Source organism: Leopardus geoffroyi, chromosome X (assembly GCF_018350155.1).
Source record: "Leopardus geoffroyi isolate Oge1 chromosome X, O.geoffroyi_Oge1_pat1.0, whole genome shotgun sequence".
NCBI lineage: Eukaryota > Metazoa > Chordata > Mammalia > Carnivora > Felidae > Leopardus > Leopardus geoffroyi.
In genome coordinates this window covers 15118262-15137366 of record NC_059343.1, presented here as the reverse complement: position 1 = coordinate 15137366, position 19105 = coordinate 15118262, and the positions used below count along the sequence as shown (strand labels likewise).

Genomic DNA, 19105 nt, shown 5'->3' with positions numbered 1-19105 from the left:
GTGCATGGTTTATCCCACATCCAAGATGCATCGTAGCTGCTTCTCGCTCACGCTTAATGAGATTCAAATTCATGGCTCCCGCAGGCTTCTGTTTTCCAAACACCCCTCTCACCTCCCTCTACCCAAATCCCTCTCAAGTGAGACCGCCCTACTCTTTGCACTGCTGGGCTCTCAGTCTGCACTTCTGGAACGCTCTCATTGGTTAACTCTCAAAATACTTCTTGCCTTCATGCGAACGCTGTATTTTCACCTTCGGTTCTTTTTATGGTACTTCTTGCCTCCCACCTCCTCCTGTTCAGTCTTTCCGTTAGCACTTTCCAGTTTCCTATGTTCCATACCGCTCTGCTGAGAGAATTAAAGAAACCCGCGGCAATTTTCTCCTTTCTCCTCTGTCTACACCGGAGTCCGTGCCCTGATCACACCTTAACATCTTCAACTACCTCTCAAGAAATTTGCTTTTCTAACTGTCTCAGAAGTCCTTTTTCTCTTTTACTTTACTCAACTGTTTTCCCTTTTATATATCTCCCCAAACCTCTAAAAACAGAATCACTAGATTCTCTCTTGTGGTTGTGTCCCATATCCTCCCGCCCCCTCTTCCGTCCTTCGACCGTCACTGTCAGCAGTAGCAGGACTGAACCTCCGAACATTTTATATGGTGCCGCGTATGGAGTTAAACGGACCTCATTCCCCAAACTGTGCAACTGTGTCCCCTCACGAGTCCACTCTCCCTCCGCTGCCACAGCGTTCCAATATGGCCCATAGAATCCCCGTTTCATGGTAGATAAACTCTCCTCTGCCTTCAACTCATTCGGGAAGACCGCCCTCTGGAAATCTGGGCCTCCCTTAAGGACGCTGCTGGACTCCTGACTCATGCAGCCCTCTGGAAGGAAAGGACTCATTCCTCCACAGGATGGATACCTCAGGGTCAGGAGCTGGGGAGGGTTCACGTGCTCCTCAGAGGCGCTACGAGACCAACACTTTGCCAGCCTCAGGTAAAAGCCTCTCCTCCTTTCTAGTCCATGACCTCTGACTGGCCTTCCTTGCCCACTCCTCACCTCACTGTCCTGTGGTCAGCTCATTTAACCCACCTGCTTTCCATTTCCACATCCTCGACCTCCTCATCTCCAATATTCTCTTTCTCGCACTTCGGCCGGCCGCATTCGAGACTCCACCTTGAACGTGCTCATCCCCTAGGACTATTCCTCATATAACTTCCTACCCTTCCTGCTTCCCAAGGCCCTTGCCCCCGTCAGTCTGCTCCCTCAGAAAGCATGCCAATCCTGTAGTCTACCCATCTGTCCCGGTTGGCTGGCCCATCCTGACTCCTCTTCCTTCCCTGCCCAGCTTGGGTTCTGTCACTGATCTCGGGAATTGCTCTTTAACCGGCACCCTCACCTCCCTACCAGAAAAACTTCGGGTGGACTTCCTGACGCCAACCTAAGTTCCTGGGCAGCTTCCTACTTCCTCTGCTCCCACCCTCCAGCTATCAGGCTCTAGATCCTTGCTTAGGCCTCCTGCAGTCTCAACTGAATCTTCTCCTAAGAGCAGCTCCATTCATCCACTCCTGGTTTGGCCCTCTCCATTCCCGTCTAAGCCTCCACTCCAAATGAATGAAATAAAAAATAAAAAAAAAAAAAAAAACCCTTGCATCTCTATCATAATTCATTACTTTAAAACATGCTTTTGAGTATCTGTTATTCTATCCACAAGACAGCTTTTGTGGGGTGGCAGTTCAAGGATATTACAGCCCCCCAAAAAAAAAAAATTGAGTTTCACAGAGGCTACGTGGCTTACTTAAGCTCTCACAGTATCCAAAGAGTAGAAATGATTGGCCATCATAATAATCAAAATATATTTTCTTTCAACCATCTGAGACACCTATGCTGTGCCCAGTTATTCCACTCACTAGTTGTAGGGACTGACACATTGATCAAAAAGAGAGATAAAGGGGAGCACCTGGGTGGCTCCGTGAGTTGGGCATCCGACTTTTGATTTCGGCTCAGGTCATGATCTCACAGTTTATGAGTTCGAGCCCCATGTCAGGCTCTGTGCTGGTGGTGCCGACTCTGCTTGGGATTCTCTCTCTCCGCCCCCCCCCCCAAAAAAATAAATGAACAAACAAAAAGATAAAGAGATGACGGCGGAGGTCACCTCAAGATCACTTTTCTTCACGCAGTTGTCCCAGAAGCAAATATTCAGGTTTGTTATTGCTGGCTCAGAGAGAGAAATGAATCTGATCGAAGAGATGCAGAGAAATTCCGTGCCAGCCAAGCTGCTCTCTGCCCTCTGTGTGGGCCCCACAACCAAACCCCAACAAATGAACAGGAGTCACAGCGCTGGAAAAGCAACTGAGCTCAGCAATGGTGAATCAGTGCGCAAAACGGATTGCTCCTCTCTGCATCCTCTGCCATCTAGACATTTCTGATGTCATAAAGACCACAAACACAATCAGGTGCAAATCGTAATGGATACACAGATAACAGTACTATTGAACAAAGACCCAGGTTAATTTTTTTAAAGACATTTGTATGAAATACGCGTTAAAAAGCCAAAAGATATCCCTCTACAAATATTTCAGCTTCTTCGATGAAAAAAACAAACAAACAAACCGTTACATACATCTGAATCTATCCATATCCCTAATAAAACTAACACTGTTATCTGCCCTGGGACTCTCCTCCCCCAGCAAAAATGCAACTATTTAGCCAAATAATTATTTACCTTATAGAAGATCAAAAGAAGGTCATCCAGTTTCCCATGCAAATCACCTGCAGTGCAAATGAAAAATCACTCTTCAGTAGGAAATAAGAAAACGCCCATTTTGTTACAGAATTTTTAAACAGAAATACTGCTGATAAACTCCAAGCATTCTCAGGGCACTGGGGTTTTCCCCATGATGGTATGAATTCAACAATTTGTTTTTATAGCTCTCTTTTTGTCCCCTTTCCTCTGGGAGACGGCATCTGATATTACAATTACCTGTTCACTCCTACCATTTACGCAGCGCTTAGCTCACTCTGCGCCAAGCACTGCATTAAGGGTTTACGTGAATTATCCTGTTCAATCCTCACAACCACTCTATGAGATGGGTATTGTTTTCACCATTCCTAGGTTACAAAGGAGGCTCAGAGTAGTTACCCGGTGCAAAATTACCCAGCTACCAAAGATCAGAGCTGGAATTCACACCCAACTTTACTCAAAACTCAAGCTCTTCGCGATTCTTCTGTATTGTTCATACTGTAATCTCTAGGAGAGCAGCGATAGTATATATCAGTCGGCATTAAATCCCCAATGCCTCTCACAGTATCTGGTGCATAATAGGCACTCAATAAATACATTTCATTGGTAAATGTACAGTTTTTTAAAGCCATGTATTAAAGAATATGCTCGAGCAATAGCATCTAAAATTTAAAACTTGTGACTTGTGGGGCGCCTGGGGGGCTCAGTTGGTTGAGTGTCCGAGTCTTGATCTTGGCTCAGGTCGTGATCCCAGGGTCATTGGATCGAGCCCCACATCAGGCTCTGTCCTGAGCATGGAGCCTAAGATTCTCTCTCTCCCTGTGCCACTCTCTCCCACTTGCACTCTCTCTCTCTCTCTCAAATTTAAAAAAAAATTGTGAGTTGACATTCTTTTGATGAGACAGTTACAGGAAATAGAAATGAAAGCATGGCTTTATAAAACTCAGCTAACTAAAGGACACCACATGAATATATGCAGATATTAATTAAAAATTAAGAGTGAATACGTGAATATTCAAAAGCCCTATTTGGATAATTATTTCTAGGTAAAAGACCTGTCTTTCATAAGCTCTGATCATAAATTTTTATTCTTTGCATCCAACTTGATTACCAAATAGAATCTAATATAGAAATACCTTTCCTCAGGTTGCTTAAAATCCTACAACCAAAATTAGCCAAATATACGCAATGGAAGACTCCAACTATGAGAATAATTAAAATCCTGTGTCACCAGCACTTATTTATAAAATGACTATAATATTGAGAGCATATTAATGCTACTGCATACTTAAATCTCGTTGCTTTCATATGATCTTATTCCAATTCTAAGGAAATAAAAGTGGAAGGACTTTTTACTTATCAATTAAATATATTTTAAAAATCATTTAGGGGCGCCTGGGTGGCGCAGTCGGTTAAGCGTCCGACTTCAGCCAGGTCACGATCTCGCGGTCCGTGAGTTCGAGCCCCGCGTCGGGCTCTGGGCTGATGGCTCAGAGCCTGGAGCCTGCTTCTGATTCTGTGTCTCCCTCTCTCTCTGCCCCTCCCCCGTTCATGCTCTGTCTCTCTCTGTCCCCAAAAAAATAAATAAACGTTGAAAAAAAAATTTAAAAAAAAAAATCATTTTATTTTCCTAATTTTCTTTAGGGGGACTTGCCCTTCAAAGATTTGGGCAGACAAAATTGTCACAGCTGGCATGATAAAAAATGAACTGGTTTCAGCATATTAGGAATTGAGGCTATAAAAATATTTTTAACTTCTAGTTAGACAGCAATAGATAAAATATGAGGTATCATGGAAAGACAGCCAGAGAGAGCAACTTCCACCGCAAAGAAAAACATGAGTGCAGGATTGGTTATCTTTATAGCATGACTATAGACTAAAACATCTTCTATATTGCACGCGTATTGAGAACAATGTAGCGTGTTGAGATGTTCGTGTAAATAAATGCATCTGGACACTAAAATAATGGTAAAATTTCATCACACTTTCTCTCCCTTTCCTAGTACCGTCTTCAACAGAAGTTTTTGAAAAGACAGCCCCAGTTTTGAGTTTTGAATGATGACCAAATTTATCTAAGTTCAATAGGGCTCTAAGGACCGAAAATAATAAATCCTATGCTAAGGTGCTCCCTCCAGCAGTGGTGCTACACGGAAAAACGTCTGGAAACAAATGCCCAAGACGTGGAGATCTTTAAGTGAATAAACTGTCCAATCAATCCATTCCCTAGTCTTTGTCTCCTGATGGAAAATGAACCATCAGAGAGATGTGTGATAGGAGATATGGGGCTGCCTCTAACCTGGGATGCAGAGGACCTGATTTTTTATTCTGACTCTGCCACTAACTAGCTGAGTGAGCTTGCGGGTGGTGGGGGAGAGTCCCCACAGAGAAATTCAGGGAAGGAGGGGCGCCTGGCTGGCTTGGTCCGTGTAGCATGGGACTCTTGATCTCGGGGTTGTAAGTTTGAGCCCCATGCTGGATGTAAAGATTCCTTAAAAAAAAAATCTTTACAAGAGAAGAAGAAAGAAAGAAAGAAAGAAAGAAAGAAAGAAAGAAAGAAAGAAAGAAAGAAAGAAGAAAGAAAGAAGAAGAAAGAAAGAGAAAGAAAGAAAGAAAGAAAGAAAGAAAGAAAGAAAGAAAGAAAGAAAAGAAAAGAAAGAAAGGAAAGAAAGAAAGAAAGAAAGAAAGAAAGAAAGAAAGAAAGAAAGAAAGAAAGAAAGAAAGAAATGCAAGGAAGGCGATACACTTTCCTCTCTGCACCTCAATTTCATCCACAAGAACAAGTGATAGACTAGTCTCAGTAAGAACCATTCAGTTCTTACACTGTGGGATTCCAGGACTCCCTTGCCCTGTAATTAATTCACGTCTTCTAGATCCTTTTACCCAAAGATAAATTTGCAGTGGCAACTGGGGGTATACTGGAAACACGTGGGAGCAGATCTCGTGTTCTGTTAAGCTTATTCCATACACTCTGGGAGCATATACAGCCCTGGCCCCACAAGCTTCATGGGTCGGCACGGCTTCCTGAGCTGCGTGGCCTCAGATTCTTAATCTCTGTGAAAAATCAGAGCCGGTGAGGCTTTGAATAAAAGGCGACCACTGCTGAGACGCATCGTCTGTTAGGCAGAGATGCGTTGGCCTCATCAGGTTCGAACTGCGTCATTAAAGATGCTTCAGAAGCCTGAGTCAGGTCGCTCTCACCACTGTCAGATGCTAGAAATGGAAATGGTTTCCCTCGATTGTCCAATCCGCTTCTACCTGACACGGTAAAAGAAACACAGGCTACACTTTGATTTGGAAAATAACAATCACTGCTTTGTAACCTAAAGGCCTAATTAGAAGTAAAGGGAACTGCTGTTCCTTCCACGCACCCCATTCTCAAACAGTTGCAAGCCTGCTGAGCACCAACTGTGTTGAATTTCAATGTGTACTGTTTCTTGAAGCAATATCCTGCCAGGCTGGCCTATATGATAACAAAATCTCCAGCCTTGTTATTTAGAAGAACAAGGAACAGATTTCTAGGACATTCCCACTCTTCTGAAAGCTGCAGAGACCAGTTGGAAAAATCTAAAACAGCAGCCAAGGGCAGAGAAGAGTTGCATCTCCACCCTGCCTGGGGCTTTTCGCCTCCCAGCCTAAGCGGCACAGAGTGGCCCACCTAGGAAAAGTAATATGGAACAAAGATAATGAGAGCTAGACGGAGGGCAAGGAAGGCTTATTCCACCCATGGGTGGTTTTCCGTATTAAAATGCTGCCTGCCTTTATAAAAAGCCCTGAGTTCTTTAATTTCTCACATAATTAATTCCCGCCAGCTGGTATGCAAAACAAAGACAAGACGGGGAACAGTATTATCATGATAGATCACTCTATATTAACACTTTTCCCTTAATACAGTCCAATTTACACGGTTTTCGAGTTAAGCAAATGATGTAGAACCAAGGCGCTCCTAAATATTAATTTGGCAGCTCTGCCCTGAAACTTACCACAGATTGTTATCTCTTTGGAAGGAGAGGTTTTTACGTGAGTGAAGTTCGGCATTTGCTTCAGGACTTTCTTGGTTTCAAATAGCACCTCTAAGACGTAACGAGCATGAAGTATCTGTGAGGGTGAGGCAGAGGAAAAATATACAATGAACTAGCAAGAAAAGCATGACTACGTAGAAAGCTATAAAGGTGGAGCATATGAGCACATTTCTGGGATATATTGCAGGATAATCTCTAAATTATTCTCAAAAAGGGGCGCCTGGGTGGCTCAGTCGGTTAAGCGTCCGACTTCGGCTCAGGTCACGACCTCGCGGTTCGTGAGTTCGAGCCCCGAATCGGGCTCGGCGCTGACAGCTCAGAGCCTGGAGCCTGCTTCGGATTCTGTCTCCCTCCCTCTCTGCCCCTCCCCTGCTCATGCTCTGTCTCTCTCTGTCTCAAAAATAAACATTAAAAAAATTTTAAAAAAATTATTCTCAAAAAGATTATTCTAGCACTGTGTCTGGCATATAATAAGCCCTCACTAGATATCTGCAAATTGAATGAATGAACGGCCCCTAGGACATTTATACTTTCATGGGTTTTCTAAAATGTTTTTATTTATCTTAGAGAGAGAACAAGCGAGAACACGTGCAAGCAGGAGAGGGACAGAGAGAGAGGGGAACAGAGGATCCAAAGAGGGCTCTGAGCTGACACCAGTGAGCCTGATGCAGGGTTTCAAGCCACGAGCCACGAGATCATGACCTGAGTCTGATGCTCAACTGACAGAGCCACCTGGACGCCCCTACTTTCATGTTCATAACTGACATCACCCATTCACAGAACATCTGTGATTATTCTTGGTCCTTAGGGCCCAAGAGAAGTGAAAGGGAAGAAAAAAGAGTCCCTTGCCCCAGGGAAACATGCAGACAAAAATGAATAAATAACAGAGAAGGAGGGAAAGGAGAGAGAAAGAGAGAGAGAGTGTGCAAGATGGGCCGCTTTGCATTTGTTTGGGACATCCTGCCACCTGGGATGGCAACCTGGGGGTGGCGCTGGGTTCCCAGATCTCACAAGGCAGCCAGAGCAGCCCCAAGAAACCCCTGAGCCAAGAATCCCAGGTGTGGCCCAATGTTGGGTACACAGACGTGAGAGTTTACAGAACAGCAAATGCATTTATATACTAGTCTAAATACAAAACCTATTCCAAACCCAAATAAACCATTTGGATTATCTCCTATTATGACTGTTCATCCAGTTGCTCTCCTCCAATTACAGTGCTGATGACATCATTGTTTTGGACAGATTTACTCCGCTTTCTCCAATGGGCTTTTTTTTTTTTTTTTTTTTTCACATGAAATTTATTGTCAAAGTGGTTTCCATACAACATCCACTGGGCTTTTTTTGTTTGTTTTAAATCGAGTATGTTATACTCTCTTTTTTTTTAATTATAAAATATTCCAAATACATAATCCCCAAAGTAATATAGCCGATACAAACTGAACAGATGCTAACACCACTTCATGGGAAAGGACTGTTTGTACGGCTTGAAATGGGGCTAGCTGAAATTGGCATGTGCTGTGAGTACAAAATACACACTGGATTTCAAAGACTTATAAGAAAAAAAAAAGTAAAATGTCTCCTTAACCACTTTTAACATGAGTACATATTAAAATGGTAATAATTCCATATGTTGTTTCTTAAATAAATTAAAAAAATTTTTTTCACTTATTTTACAGTTTTAAGTTTATTTTGTAATTTTTTTATTAAAATTTTTTAAAAGCTTTTTTATTTTTGAGAGAGAGAGAGAGAGAGAGAGAGAGAGCGCGCAAGCGTGAGTGAGGCAGGGGCAGACAGAGAGGGGGACACAGAATCCGAAGCAGGCTCCAGGCTCTGAGCTGTCAGCACAGAGCCCAATGTGGAGCTCGAACCCACAAGCTGTGAGATCATGACCTGAGCCGAACTCAGACGCTTAACCGACCGAACCACCCGGGTACCCCTATGAAGTTCATTTTTAAAAATAATCTCTACACCCAGTATGTTTTTACTTTTTTAATGAGACTACTGGAACATTTTAAATTATGTATGTGGCTCACATTATATTTCTCCTGGACAGCGCTGGTTTAGATTATTAAAGGCTGAGAGAGGGGTCATATCTACATACTGTTCGGATACTGCTTTGGATATGGGATTCAGAACAGATGGAATCCTTTATTCCCTTGGAACAATCTGGCTCAGTGTCTTAAAATTTCTATTTGCAGAGCTATTAAAATACTAAAACTATTTTCTAACCCAGACCCCCAAAACATGACTTCAGTTTGGACAATTTTGATGATCAAATATATTTTTTAAGGACAGGGATCAGGATTTTAGGCAATGTGAGAATCAGGAGGAAAGAGAAATTCGCCCTGGATGGAGATTAGTGGAGAGACCTATATTTCCTGGCTCTCCAAGACCTAATGAACTGCTAAAGATCTTCTCCACAAAAGCATTCAAAATCCATTCAATCCACAGCTTGAGTCAAATCTTGAATGCCAACTTTCCTTTAGCCACATTTTAAGGAAATTTTGAGGAACAGGCAAAACACCTTAAACCAATGACTTATTTCAGTTTGCACATTTATGATTCCCAACATTGCACTTAACTTGCCACTGCAGATTTTCTGGTCTATTTGCAGCATTAATCAGAGTAAGCGCTGTCTGAAAAGGCAGTTTTGTTTTGTTTTGTTTTGTTTTTTTAGTGAAAAAACATTGAGGATATGCTACGACAGAAAGATCCTAATATTAAAATAGTTTTTCTGGGGCCTTTAAAAAAAAAAAAAACTTTTTTTTTTTTTACCTTTTTTATTAGTAGTTTTTTTTGTTGTCGTTTGTTGGTTTTAAGTAATCTCAACACCCAACCTGGAACTCAAATTCACAACCCCGAGATCAAGAGTCACACACTCTATGGACTGAGCCAGCCAGGGGCCCCTGGGTCCATTTTCAAGTGGCTAACATCACTTGTCTAATATCAGTACTTGATTACAATGCTGTCTTTCAGTAACATTATAATTGTGTTTACAGTTACAATATTAAATACTCAAAAGAGTTAACTTACATGTTGGTTTCCACATTTACAAAGATAGAGTAAACAGCAACTTAAAATATTCATATTCTTTTAGAGATATTGAAGTAGGGAAATATTACTTTTAAAGGATATTTATTTTTATGAAATAGTAAGTTTTCAAATGAGAAAAGTTCAATTTTTTAGTTGAAATAAAAAGTTAAATAGTAAAAAGGAGTATAACTGAAAAGTAATTTTCCTTCTTCCATGGACCAGGCCCTAAAAACAGCCTATGTTAAGAGTGTCTTGAATATCTTTCCAGAACATATTCTATGCGTTTGCAGGCATATAAAAATTAATATAACCAGATGTGAGTAGGCAATATTAATATATGTTATGATATATTCTTTTCTATAAATATATAATCCCTCAAATAAAACGTGGGGTATATTCACACAAAGGAATGTTATTCAACTGAAAATAGGAATAAGAAACTGACACATGCTAAAACATGGATGTACCTTGAAAACATTTTGCCAAGCGGAAGCCATACACAAAAGGCCACATGTTATATGATTCCATTTGTATGAGATGTCCAGATTAGGCAAATTTGTAGAGACAGAAGGTAAATTAGTGGTTACCAGGGGCTAGGGAGAAGAGGGAATGGGAAGTGACTGCTTGATGGGTACAGGGTTTTGTTTTGGGGTGATGAAATGTTCTGGAACTAGGTAGTGGTAATGGCTGCACAACATGTTGAATAAACTAAAAACTGCTAAATTGCACGCTTAAAAATAGTTAAAATGATCTATCTTATGTTCTGTGAATTTTATCTTAATTTTTAAAAGTATATATATATTTACAAATGGGAGCACATTGTACTTTACCTTGAAACTTTGATTCTTCCCTTAACAACATAATTTTTTCATTTTTATAAAGTCAGAATTATTGATCTTTTCTGTTATAGATCCTTGGATTTCTGTCACATCTTTTATCTCCTTGAACATATTAGGCATATTTATTTTCAACTCTGAGTCCAATAATGCCATTATCAAAATATTGGTCCTTTTCCATCGTTTGTTGTTTGCCTCCGCTTTCTGTCATGAATCTTGTATCCCCCTATGCCTTGTGGGCATATTTGTATAAAGTTAATATTTGTATAAAGCTCTGAACATTGTACATGAAAACTTGAAGAAATAATTTGAGGCCAACTTTCTTCTAGAGAGGATTTACTTTTTCTTTTGGCAGGTGGCTAGGAACACCAGCTATCTAGGATAATCTCAATTCAATTTCAGGAATTAGATGATTCAAAGTTTTGCTTCAATCCCTATACAATCAGTCTACTTCTAGTTCACCCTTACTCCTGGGGTATGACCGCAGGGTCCTAACCTAAGAAATGAGGGTTTGGGGGTAATGTCAGAGAAACTAATGGAATACGTAGCTCCCAGGTCCTATCCCTCCATAGAAACACTGAAAACTCAAGCCAAAAAACTGTCAGAATCATCCTTCACAGAACTTTGGTTAACAACATTTACAGCAGCCCGACAAATCAAAATGAATCAAAAAGAAGGCAACTTAAAAAAGGCAGTGCAAGCAGGAAGTAAAGGCTAAAACAGGTTTGTAAACAGTCTAGCTAAGTAGTGAAGGAGTGTACCAACACAGAGGCCATCTTGCCTCTCTCTCTCTCTCTCTCTCTCTCTCTCTCTCTCTTTCTATCTCTGGTGCCTGGTGTTCAAGGAAATCTCTGTCAACACAAGCTGAAGACAAAATAAAAGAACACCCCACTCAACAAGAGCAGGCTACACATTTTTTAACAAGAGCACATGGAACATTCTCTAGGATAGACCAGATGTTAGGCCGCAAAACAAGTCTCGATAAATTTCAAAAGATTGGGATCATGTAAAATATCTTCTCTGAACACAATGGAATAAAACTTGAAATTGGTAACAGAAGGAAAACTGAAAAATTCACAAATACGTAGAAATTAAACAACATACTCCTTTTTTAATGTTTATTTATTTCTTTTCGAGAGAGAGAGAGCAGGGGAGGGGCAGAGAGAGAGAATCCCAAGTAGGGCCCATGCTGTCAGCTCAGAGCCTGATGCAGGGCGCGGTCTCACAAACCATGAAACTATGACCTGAGCTGAAATCAAGAGTTGGACACTTAACCAACTGAGCCAGCCAGGTGCCCCTAAACAACATACTCAAACAGTCGATGGGTCAAAGAAGAAATCATAAAGGATATGAGAGACCACTTTGAGATGAACAGAAATGAAAACGCAACACACCAAAATGTATGGGATGGCAGCAAAAGCAATGCTCGGAGAGAAATTTACATTAAAAAAAAAGAAAGTTCTCAAATGAAAAGCCTAACTTGACACTAAGGAACTAGAAAAAGAAGAATAAACTAAACCAAAAGCTAGCAGACGAAGAAAATAAGGATTAGAGTTCAGATAAATGAAATAAATAACAGGAAAACAATAGAGAGAATCAACAAAACCCAAAGTTGGTTCTTTGAAAATATCAACAAAATTGACAAACCTTCAGCTGGAACGACAAAGAAAAACAAAGAGAGGAAATGCAAATAACTATAATCAGACATGAAAGTGAGGATGTTACCACCAACCTTAAAGAAACAAAAAGAATGATAAGAGAATATTATGAATAGTTATACACTACCAAATTAGATAAATTAGATGAAATGGACAAATTCCTGGAAAGACACAAATTCCCAAAACTGATTCAAGAAGAAATAGAAAATCTGAACAGATCTAGGACAAGTAGAGATTGAATCAGTGATCAAACATCCTAGCAAAGAAAAGTCCAAGGGCAGCTTCACTGGTAAACTCTACTGAACATTTAAAGCTTTAACACCAATCCTTCTAAAACTCTTCCAAAACACTGAGGGAGAAGACACAATTCCTAACTCATTCTAGAAGGCCAATACTATCCTGATATCAAAGCCAGATAAAGACACCACAAGAAACTACATACCAATATCCCTTATGAACAAAATGCAAAAAACCTCAACAAAATAGCAGCAAACAAACCCCAACAAAATTTTAAAAAGAATCATTGACCTTGACCCAGTGGGATTTATTTCAGGAATACAAGGCGGTTCAACACAGACACAAAATTAATCAGTGTAATAACACACATTAATAGAGTGAAGGAAAAAAACACATGATCCTTTCAATTGATGCAGACAAGGTATGTGACAACATCTAACAGCTTTTTATGATAAAGCCACTCAGAAAACCAGGAATAGAAGAAAACTTCAATGTGATGAAAGGCATCTATGAAAAACCCACAACTAGCATCAAACTCAATGGTAAAAGACCGAAAGCTTTCCCACTAAGATCAAGAATAAGACAAGCATGCCTGCCCTCACCACTGCTATTCAACATTGTACTGAAAGTTCTAGCCAGAGCAATTAGGAAAAAAAGAGAGAGAGAGAGAGAGAGAGAAATGGCATCTAAATCAAAAAGGAACAACTAAAGCTATCTCTACTCTCAAATGACATGATCCCGTAGATGGATTATTTCAAAATACACACACACACACAAACTACTAGAGCTAATAAATGAATTCAGCAAAGCAAAGTGGCAGAGTAAAAGCTCAACCCACAAAACCAGTTCTCTTTCTATATACCAACAATGAGCAATCCAAAAGGGAATTAAGAAAGCAATCCCTTTTCACAACAGTAATCAAAAGAATAAAATACCAAGGAATACATTTAAGGTAGTGAAACACTTGTGCGCCGAAAACTAGAAAACATGGCTGAAAGCAATCAAAGATAACCTAAATAAATGGAAACACATCCTGTGTTTATGAGGTGGAAGACTTAATATTGTCATGATGGTAATACTAACCAACGTGATTCACGGATTCAATGCAGCCCCTACCAAAATCCCAATGAGCTTTCTTTGCAGAAATGGAAACGCCAATCCTCAAGTTCACTGCAAGGGAACCCAAATGCCAAAATCATATTGAAAAAGAACTAAATTGAAAGAGTCATAGTTCCTGATTTCAAAACTTACTACAAAGTTACAGAAATCAAGACAATGTGGTAGTGGCATAAGGATAGACACATACACAAATGGAATCGAATTGGGAGTCCAGACATAAAACAACACGTCTAAGGTCTACTAGTTCTCAACAAGGGTATCAAGACCACTCAGTGCGGGGAAGGAACAGACTCTTCAAAAAAAGGTGCTGGGACAACTGCATGTGCACATGCAGAGAATGAGGTTGGCCCCCTATCTCGTGCCATATACAGAAAGTACCTGAAAATGTTTCATGAACTAAATGTAGAGCTAAAACTATAAAATTCTTAAAAGGAAACAGAAGAGGTAAATCTTCATGACCTTGGATCTGGCCATGGCTTCTTAGATATAACACCAAAAGCACAAACAACCAAAGAAAAAAATAGATAAATTGGACTTCATCAAATTAGAAACTTTCGTGAATCAAAGGACATTATCAAGAAAGAGAAAAGACAACCTACAGAATGAAACAAAATTTTCAAACCATATATCGGATAAGGGATTTGTATCCAGAATATATAAAGAACTCTAATAACTCAATAATAAAAAGACAAATAACATGATTTTAAAATGGGCAAAAAGACATTCCTCCAAAGAATGTGTGCAAATGTCCAGTAAACAAGAAAAAATGCTAAACATCTTCAGTCATTGGGGAAACGCAAATCAAAACCACAATGAGATACCACTTAACACACAACTAGGATGGCCATAAAATTAAAAAGAATAAACAAAAGCAAATAACAAGTGTTGGCAAAAAATGTGAAAAAATTGGAACCCTCCCGCGTCACTGGTGGGAAGGTAAAATGGCACAGCCACTGTGGAAAAGAGCGTAGCGATTCCTCAGAAAGTTAAACAGAGTTACCATATAACCAAGCGGTTCTACTCCTAGGCACATATACTCAACAGAACTGAAAACATGTTTATACAAAAACTTGTAAGTGAATATTTGTTTATTTTTAATTTTTTCACGTTTATTTTTGAGAGAGAGAGAGAGACAGACAGAGTGTAAGTGGAGGAGAGGCAGAGAGAGAGGGAGACACAGAATCTGAAGCAGGCTCCAGGCTCCAAGCTGTCAACACAGAGCCCGACGCGGGGCTCGAACTCACAAACAGTGAGATCGTCACCTGAGCCGAAGTCGGCGCTTAACCAACTGAGCCACCCAGGCGCCCTGTAAGTGAATGTTACTTCATGAGAGCCAAAAGGTAGAAAAAAATCCCAATGTCCATCAGTGACAAATGAATAAATGAAATGTGGTATATCCATATAACCGAATATATATATCCACATAACATGCAGAGCAATAAAGGAGAAGTTAAACACGCTATGACATGAATGGACATGAATGTACCTTAAAAACATGCTAAGTGAAAAAGCCAGACCCAAGCGGCTACATATTACGCAATTCCATTTGTATGAAATGTCCGAGAGAGACAAATCCCCAGAGACAGAAACTAGACTAGCGATTGCCAGGGGTGAAGGAGAAGGGAATGGGAATGGGTATGGCATTTCTTTGTGAGGTGACAAAAATGTTCTGGAATCAGATATTGGTGAGGGTTGTGCAGTTTTGTGAATATACTAACAATCTCTGAATTGTACACTTTATTTTTAATTGAAGAATTGTTGACACACAATGTTACATTAGTTTGAGGTGTAGGACAGTGATTCGACAAGTCTACACGTTACCCTGTGCTCCCAAGTGTAGTTACCATCTGTCACCATACAACACCATTACAACACCATTGACTACGTTCCCTAGGCTGTAGCTTTTATCCTCACGACTTACTCCATAACTGAAAGCCTGGATCTCCCAGTCCCTTTCGCCCATTTTGCCCATCCCCTCACCCTTAAACCACTCACCTTAAAATGATGCATTTTATGACATATGAATTATAGCTCAGAAAAAGAAAAAAAGGGAACGCAGTGAGCCTATAGATAGGAGATTTCTGTACATCCGAGGAGACTTCGGTTTAATAGGTGAAGCAAAGCAGAGGATAACTCTCAGTATGAAGCTTTTCCCCCAAGAGAACGCATTTCTGCTGCAGTATTTTCATCCGTTCATTCAACGGATGGTCACTGAGCACATGTTATGTACAAGAATCAGGGCGGTATCTGCTTCCACTTGCCTGTTGTTGCTTGAAGGCGTCAACGAGTAAGTCAATATCAGTAAAGGTGAGAGGAAACTGCAGTCGAGGACCGTTATAGGAGTTTGGGACTTCCACAAATGCGACATAGTCCTGTCTATCCTTGTAGTCCTGGAGGGTGCTACTGAAAAGTCGAGCAACTATTTCTGGAAAAGGAAAGACATTACCATACTTAAATTCAATCAATACCTTCTTGAATATCGAGCCTGTGTAAGGCACTGTGCTACATGTTATGAATACCAAGATATCTCACATATAACCATGAGGAAGGATCTGTTCTCAGATCATTAGGTATATTCACATGAATCACCCTCCTCCCTTCCTGAGTGGATACTGTATCAAAGCAGTGAGTTGATTGATGGAGAGGAAAAGGAGAAACACAGGAAAAACTGGTCAGTCGAGGTACTCTGATGCTCTGAAACTACCTCTACCTTTTTTGCCCACTCTTACACCTTGGATTTTTACAAACAGGGCTGAAAACATAACAGTGCGTTGTATTTGATTCAAACATCTGTGCTATTCATGATCTACAGAAAATTAAACTGCAATATTCAGTTTTTCCCGTGAAACACTTCAAACTTTACCTGGCTGTAATCGATTTGTTTCTCTCTTCAGATAGAAACAGATTTTTTTGGTGTGATTTTTTTTCTTCTTGTTAACAAAGCAAATAGAGTTAGATGACGAACCACAGGCAGAAATACCCAAAGGGCCTCTCATTCAGAGACACATTTCTACGTTAACAGATTGTCTGCACTGCCCCTATCAGTAGGGGCTGAGACTCAGAGTCCCTTTCTTGCTAGACTGCCTATGAAATAGCCAGCCCAAGTACAGAAATCTGGCCAATTCAGGTGGAGAAAGATGAAAGGGGATACGGTAGAGACTGGTTGCAAAAGTGACTCCAATTGTCCATCCCAACTCCTAGACTTGCTCTTTTGCACGTGATTTGCAGTTACTCTCACCAGAGTCTATAAGCCTTGCGTGCTTCCATGTTCTCTCTTTTGAACCCATGCGACTACCAAAAAGCCCAAGCTAGTCTAATGAAAGCTTCAAGACTATGGGGGAGCAAAACTGAGTCACCCCAGTCAAGGCCATCCTAGATCAGTCATTAGCCAGCTGACCTCCGCATACATGAGTGAATTCTAGCCAAGACCTGAGAAAAACCACCAAATCAAGCCTGCCAAGATCAGGAGAAGCACTCAGATAACCTGTAGATTTGTGGGCCAAAAGAAATGTCTCTTAACCTGCCACCGAGCTATTGTGGTTGTTTAACACACAGTATTATTTCCTTAATAGATAAGCGCTATAGAAGATGACGATGTACACTTCAATTCATTAGCATTGAATTGCTACCAAGCCCATCAATCGGAAGTTCTGTGCAAGAAGTTTCTATATTTTTGAATAGAGTGGACATGTTTGGAAGGTGTGACGTTAGCTGATGTAAACAGAATACGTTGTTTTTTTTTTTTTTTTCCATGATCCGTTTATGCTGAGAGATTACAGTTAAGAACTAAAGTTGAAAACATTTTTCTAAAATAAGTCATATTTGGTAACTTAAACACGCTTACTAAGTTATTGTATACTCCAATACTTCTTTGGTGGTGGTTGATGATGTTTTATAAGAAGTTAAATTTAGGAATAATAATGTCTGTCTTCAGTGTGGCCCAGCAGAGGGTATTTTTCTCATTTGGATTTGATTTGAGATTTGAGAATAACTTAATTATTCCATTTTATGTTTGAAAATTAGAAACGCAGAGGAGCTTGGTAAATTTTATCTCAGATTCTACTCCGCAAGCAGTAAAGCCTAAATACTCCAGTTAACCGTCTTAACAATCGTACCGCTCCATTCTCAGAGAGAAATCTTCCTAACTCTATACACGGAAATATCGGGCTCCTCTTGGGCAAACAACAACAACAAGGAAAAATAAAAAGAGCCCCACCAGCCTCACTAGATTATCTTATAACTGACTTATTGAGTAAACCCAACTGTGTGAAGCACAAGCATGAAACGATTTTCTTTTCCCAATCACTGCCTTCACCTATGCTCTGTCCGCTCCCCCTTTCTCATCAGCTGGCACATCAAGCCAATTGCATCAGTTCCAGTCATTAAAAGGCAGTCTTGTTTTTTAGGAACAAAATTAAAATATCGCTTTTCTTCTTTAAAATGCACAAAAAAAGCTTGGTCTGGCCCTTCTTTCCATACATTCGTTGACCTCCAATCCTTACAAGTTCCATTTCTTAGAAAAAGCTACCCAAAATGAAATATCAGTAAACATCAAATCGTGGCCCTTTTTTTAAAAATCATAATCCTTTTGCTGATTTTCAGCCACATTAAAAAAATAACATAGATTCTCTTCCTAATATGGTAGCTAAGGAGGATCATAATACGAACACAATCAAAAGCTTCAACAGTTCAAAGGCAAGTACTGTGGGCTGTAACTATTATAACTAATAAGAGTAATTTAATGAATGCCAACAATACATGAAAATTTGTGCAACATGTAATTTGAATGAATCCTTACCTATTTGATTCACAATTCTGTCAACATGAATCTAAACTAATTAAATATAATGAAATCTTGAATTATAACCAAATGATACCTTTACAAGTTGTTCTAAAGAAAATGCCTCAAAAATACCCCACCACGTATAATCGTTTCTTTTTCCCAGTAAAACTCAAAATCTGGACAGGGAAAATTTTAAAGCCCACAATTAAACACACACACACACACACACACACACACACACAATTTCTGCCTCTGCCACCCACGTGTCACTTTGAAAACAAGCTCCAAATATGGCTGGGGGGGAAAAAGCACCAATTGAACTGCATTTATAGTTATTTCATTCCTCAAATATGAATCCGGATTAAGAGCAGTGACTACTGGATAGAAAGATGCAAAAATAACGTTACTTGTGACCAGTGTGATTAAATATCCATACTCACGAAAATCAATTGAGAAACTCCCAGAAGTGACAGGATCGATACTACAGAGGTTTAAGCACAGTGGTCTGAACCACAGCTTTACCACTGCTGAGACGCATAACCTCGGGAGGTTACTTCCTAAGCCTCAACATTCCCATCTGACAAAAGGGAATGATAACACTAGCAGTCTCAGTGGTTTGTCATGCAGACTAAATGAAATATTTAAAGCACTTGAAAGACATGGCACACGGCAAACATTTAA

General features: G+C 40.0%; 1 protein-coding gene across 4 annotated transcripts in view; it reads right to left on the bottom strand.

The window, feature by feature from the left end:
* Positions 1 to 19105, bottom strand: part of PPEF1 (protein phosphatase with EF-hand domain 1) — a 108854-nt gene that overhangs the window by 48189 nt on the left and 41560 nt on the right. For all 4 annotated transcript variants that reach the window (XM_045471524.1, XM_045471522.1, XM_045471525.1 and 1 more), the window contains 3 exons: positions 15903 to 16066; positions 6720 to 6834; positions 2722 to 2768 (listed from right to left, as the gene is read on the bottom strand). In XM_045471524.1, the coding sequence (XP_045327480.1) occupies positions 2722 to 2768; positions 6720 to 6834; positions 15903 to 16066 (326 nt within the window). The remainder of the gene's footprint in view (positions 1 to 2721; positions 2769 to 6719; positions 6835 to 15902; positions 16067 to 19105) is intronic.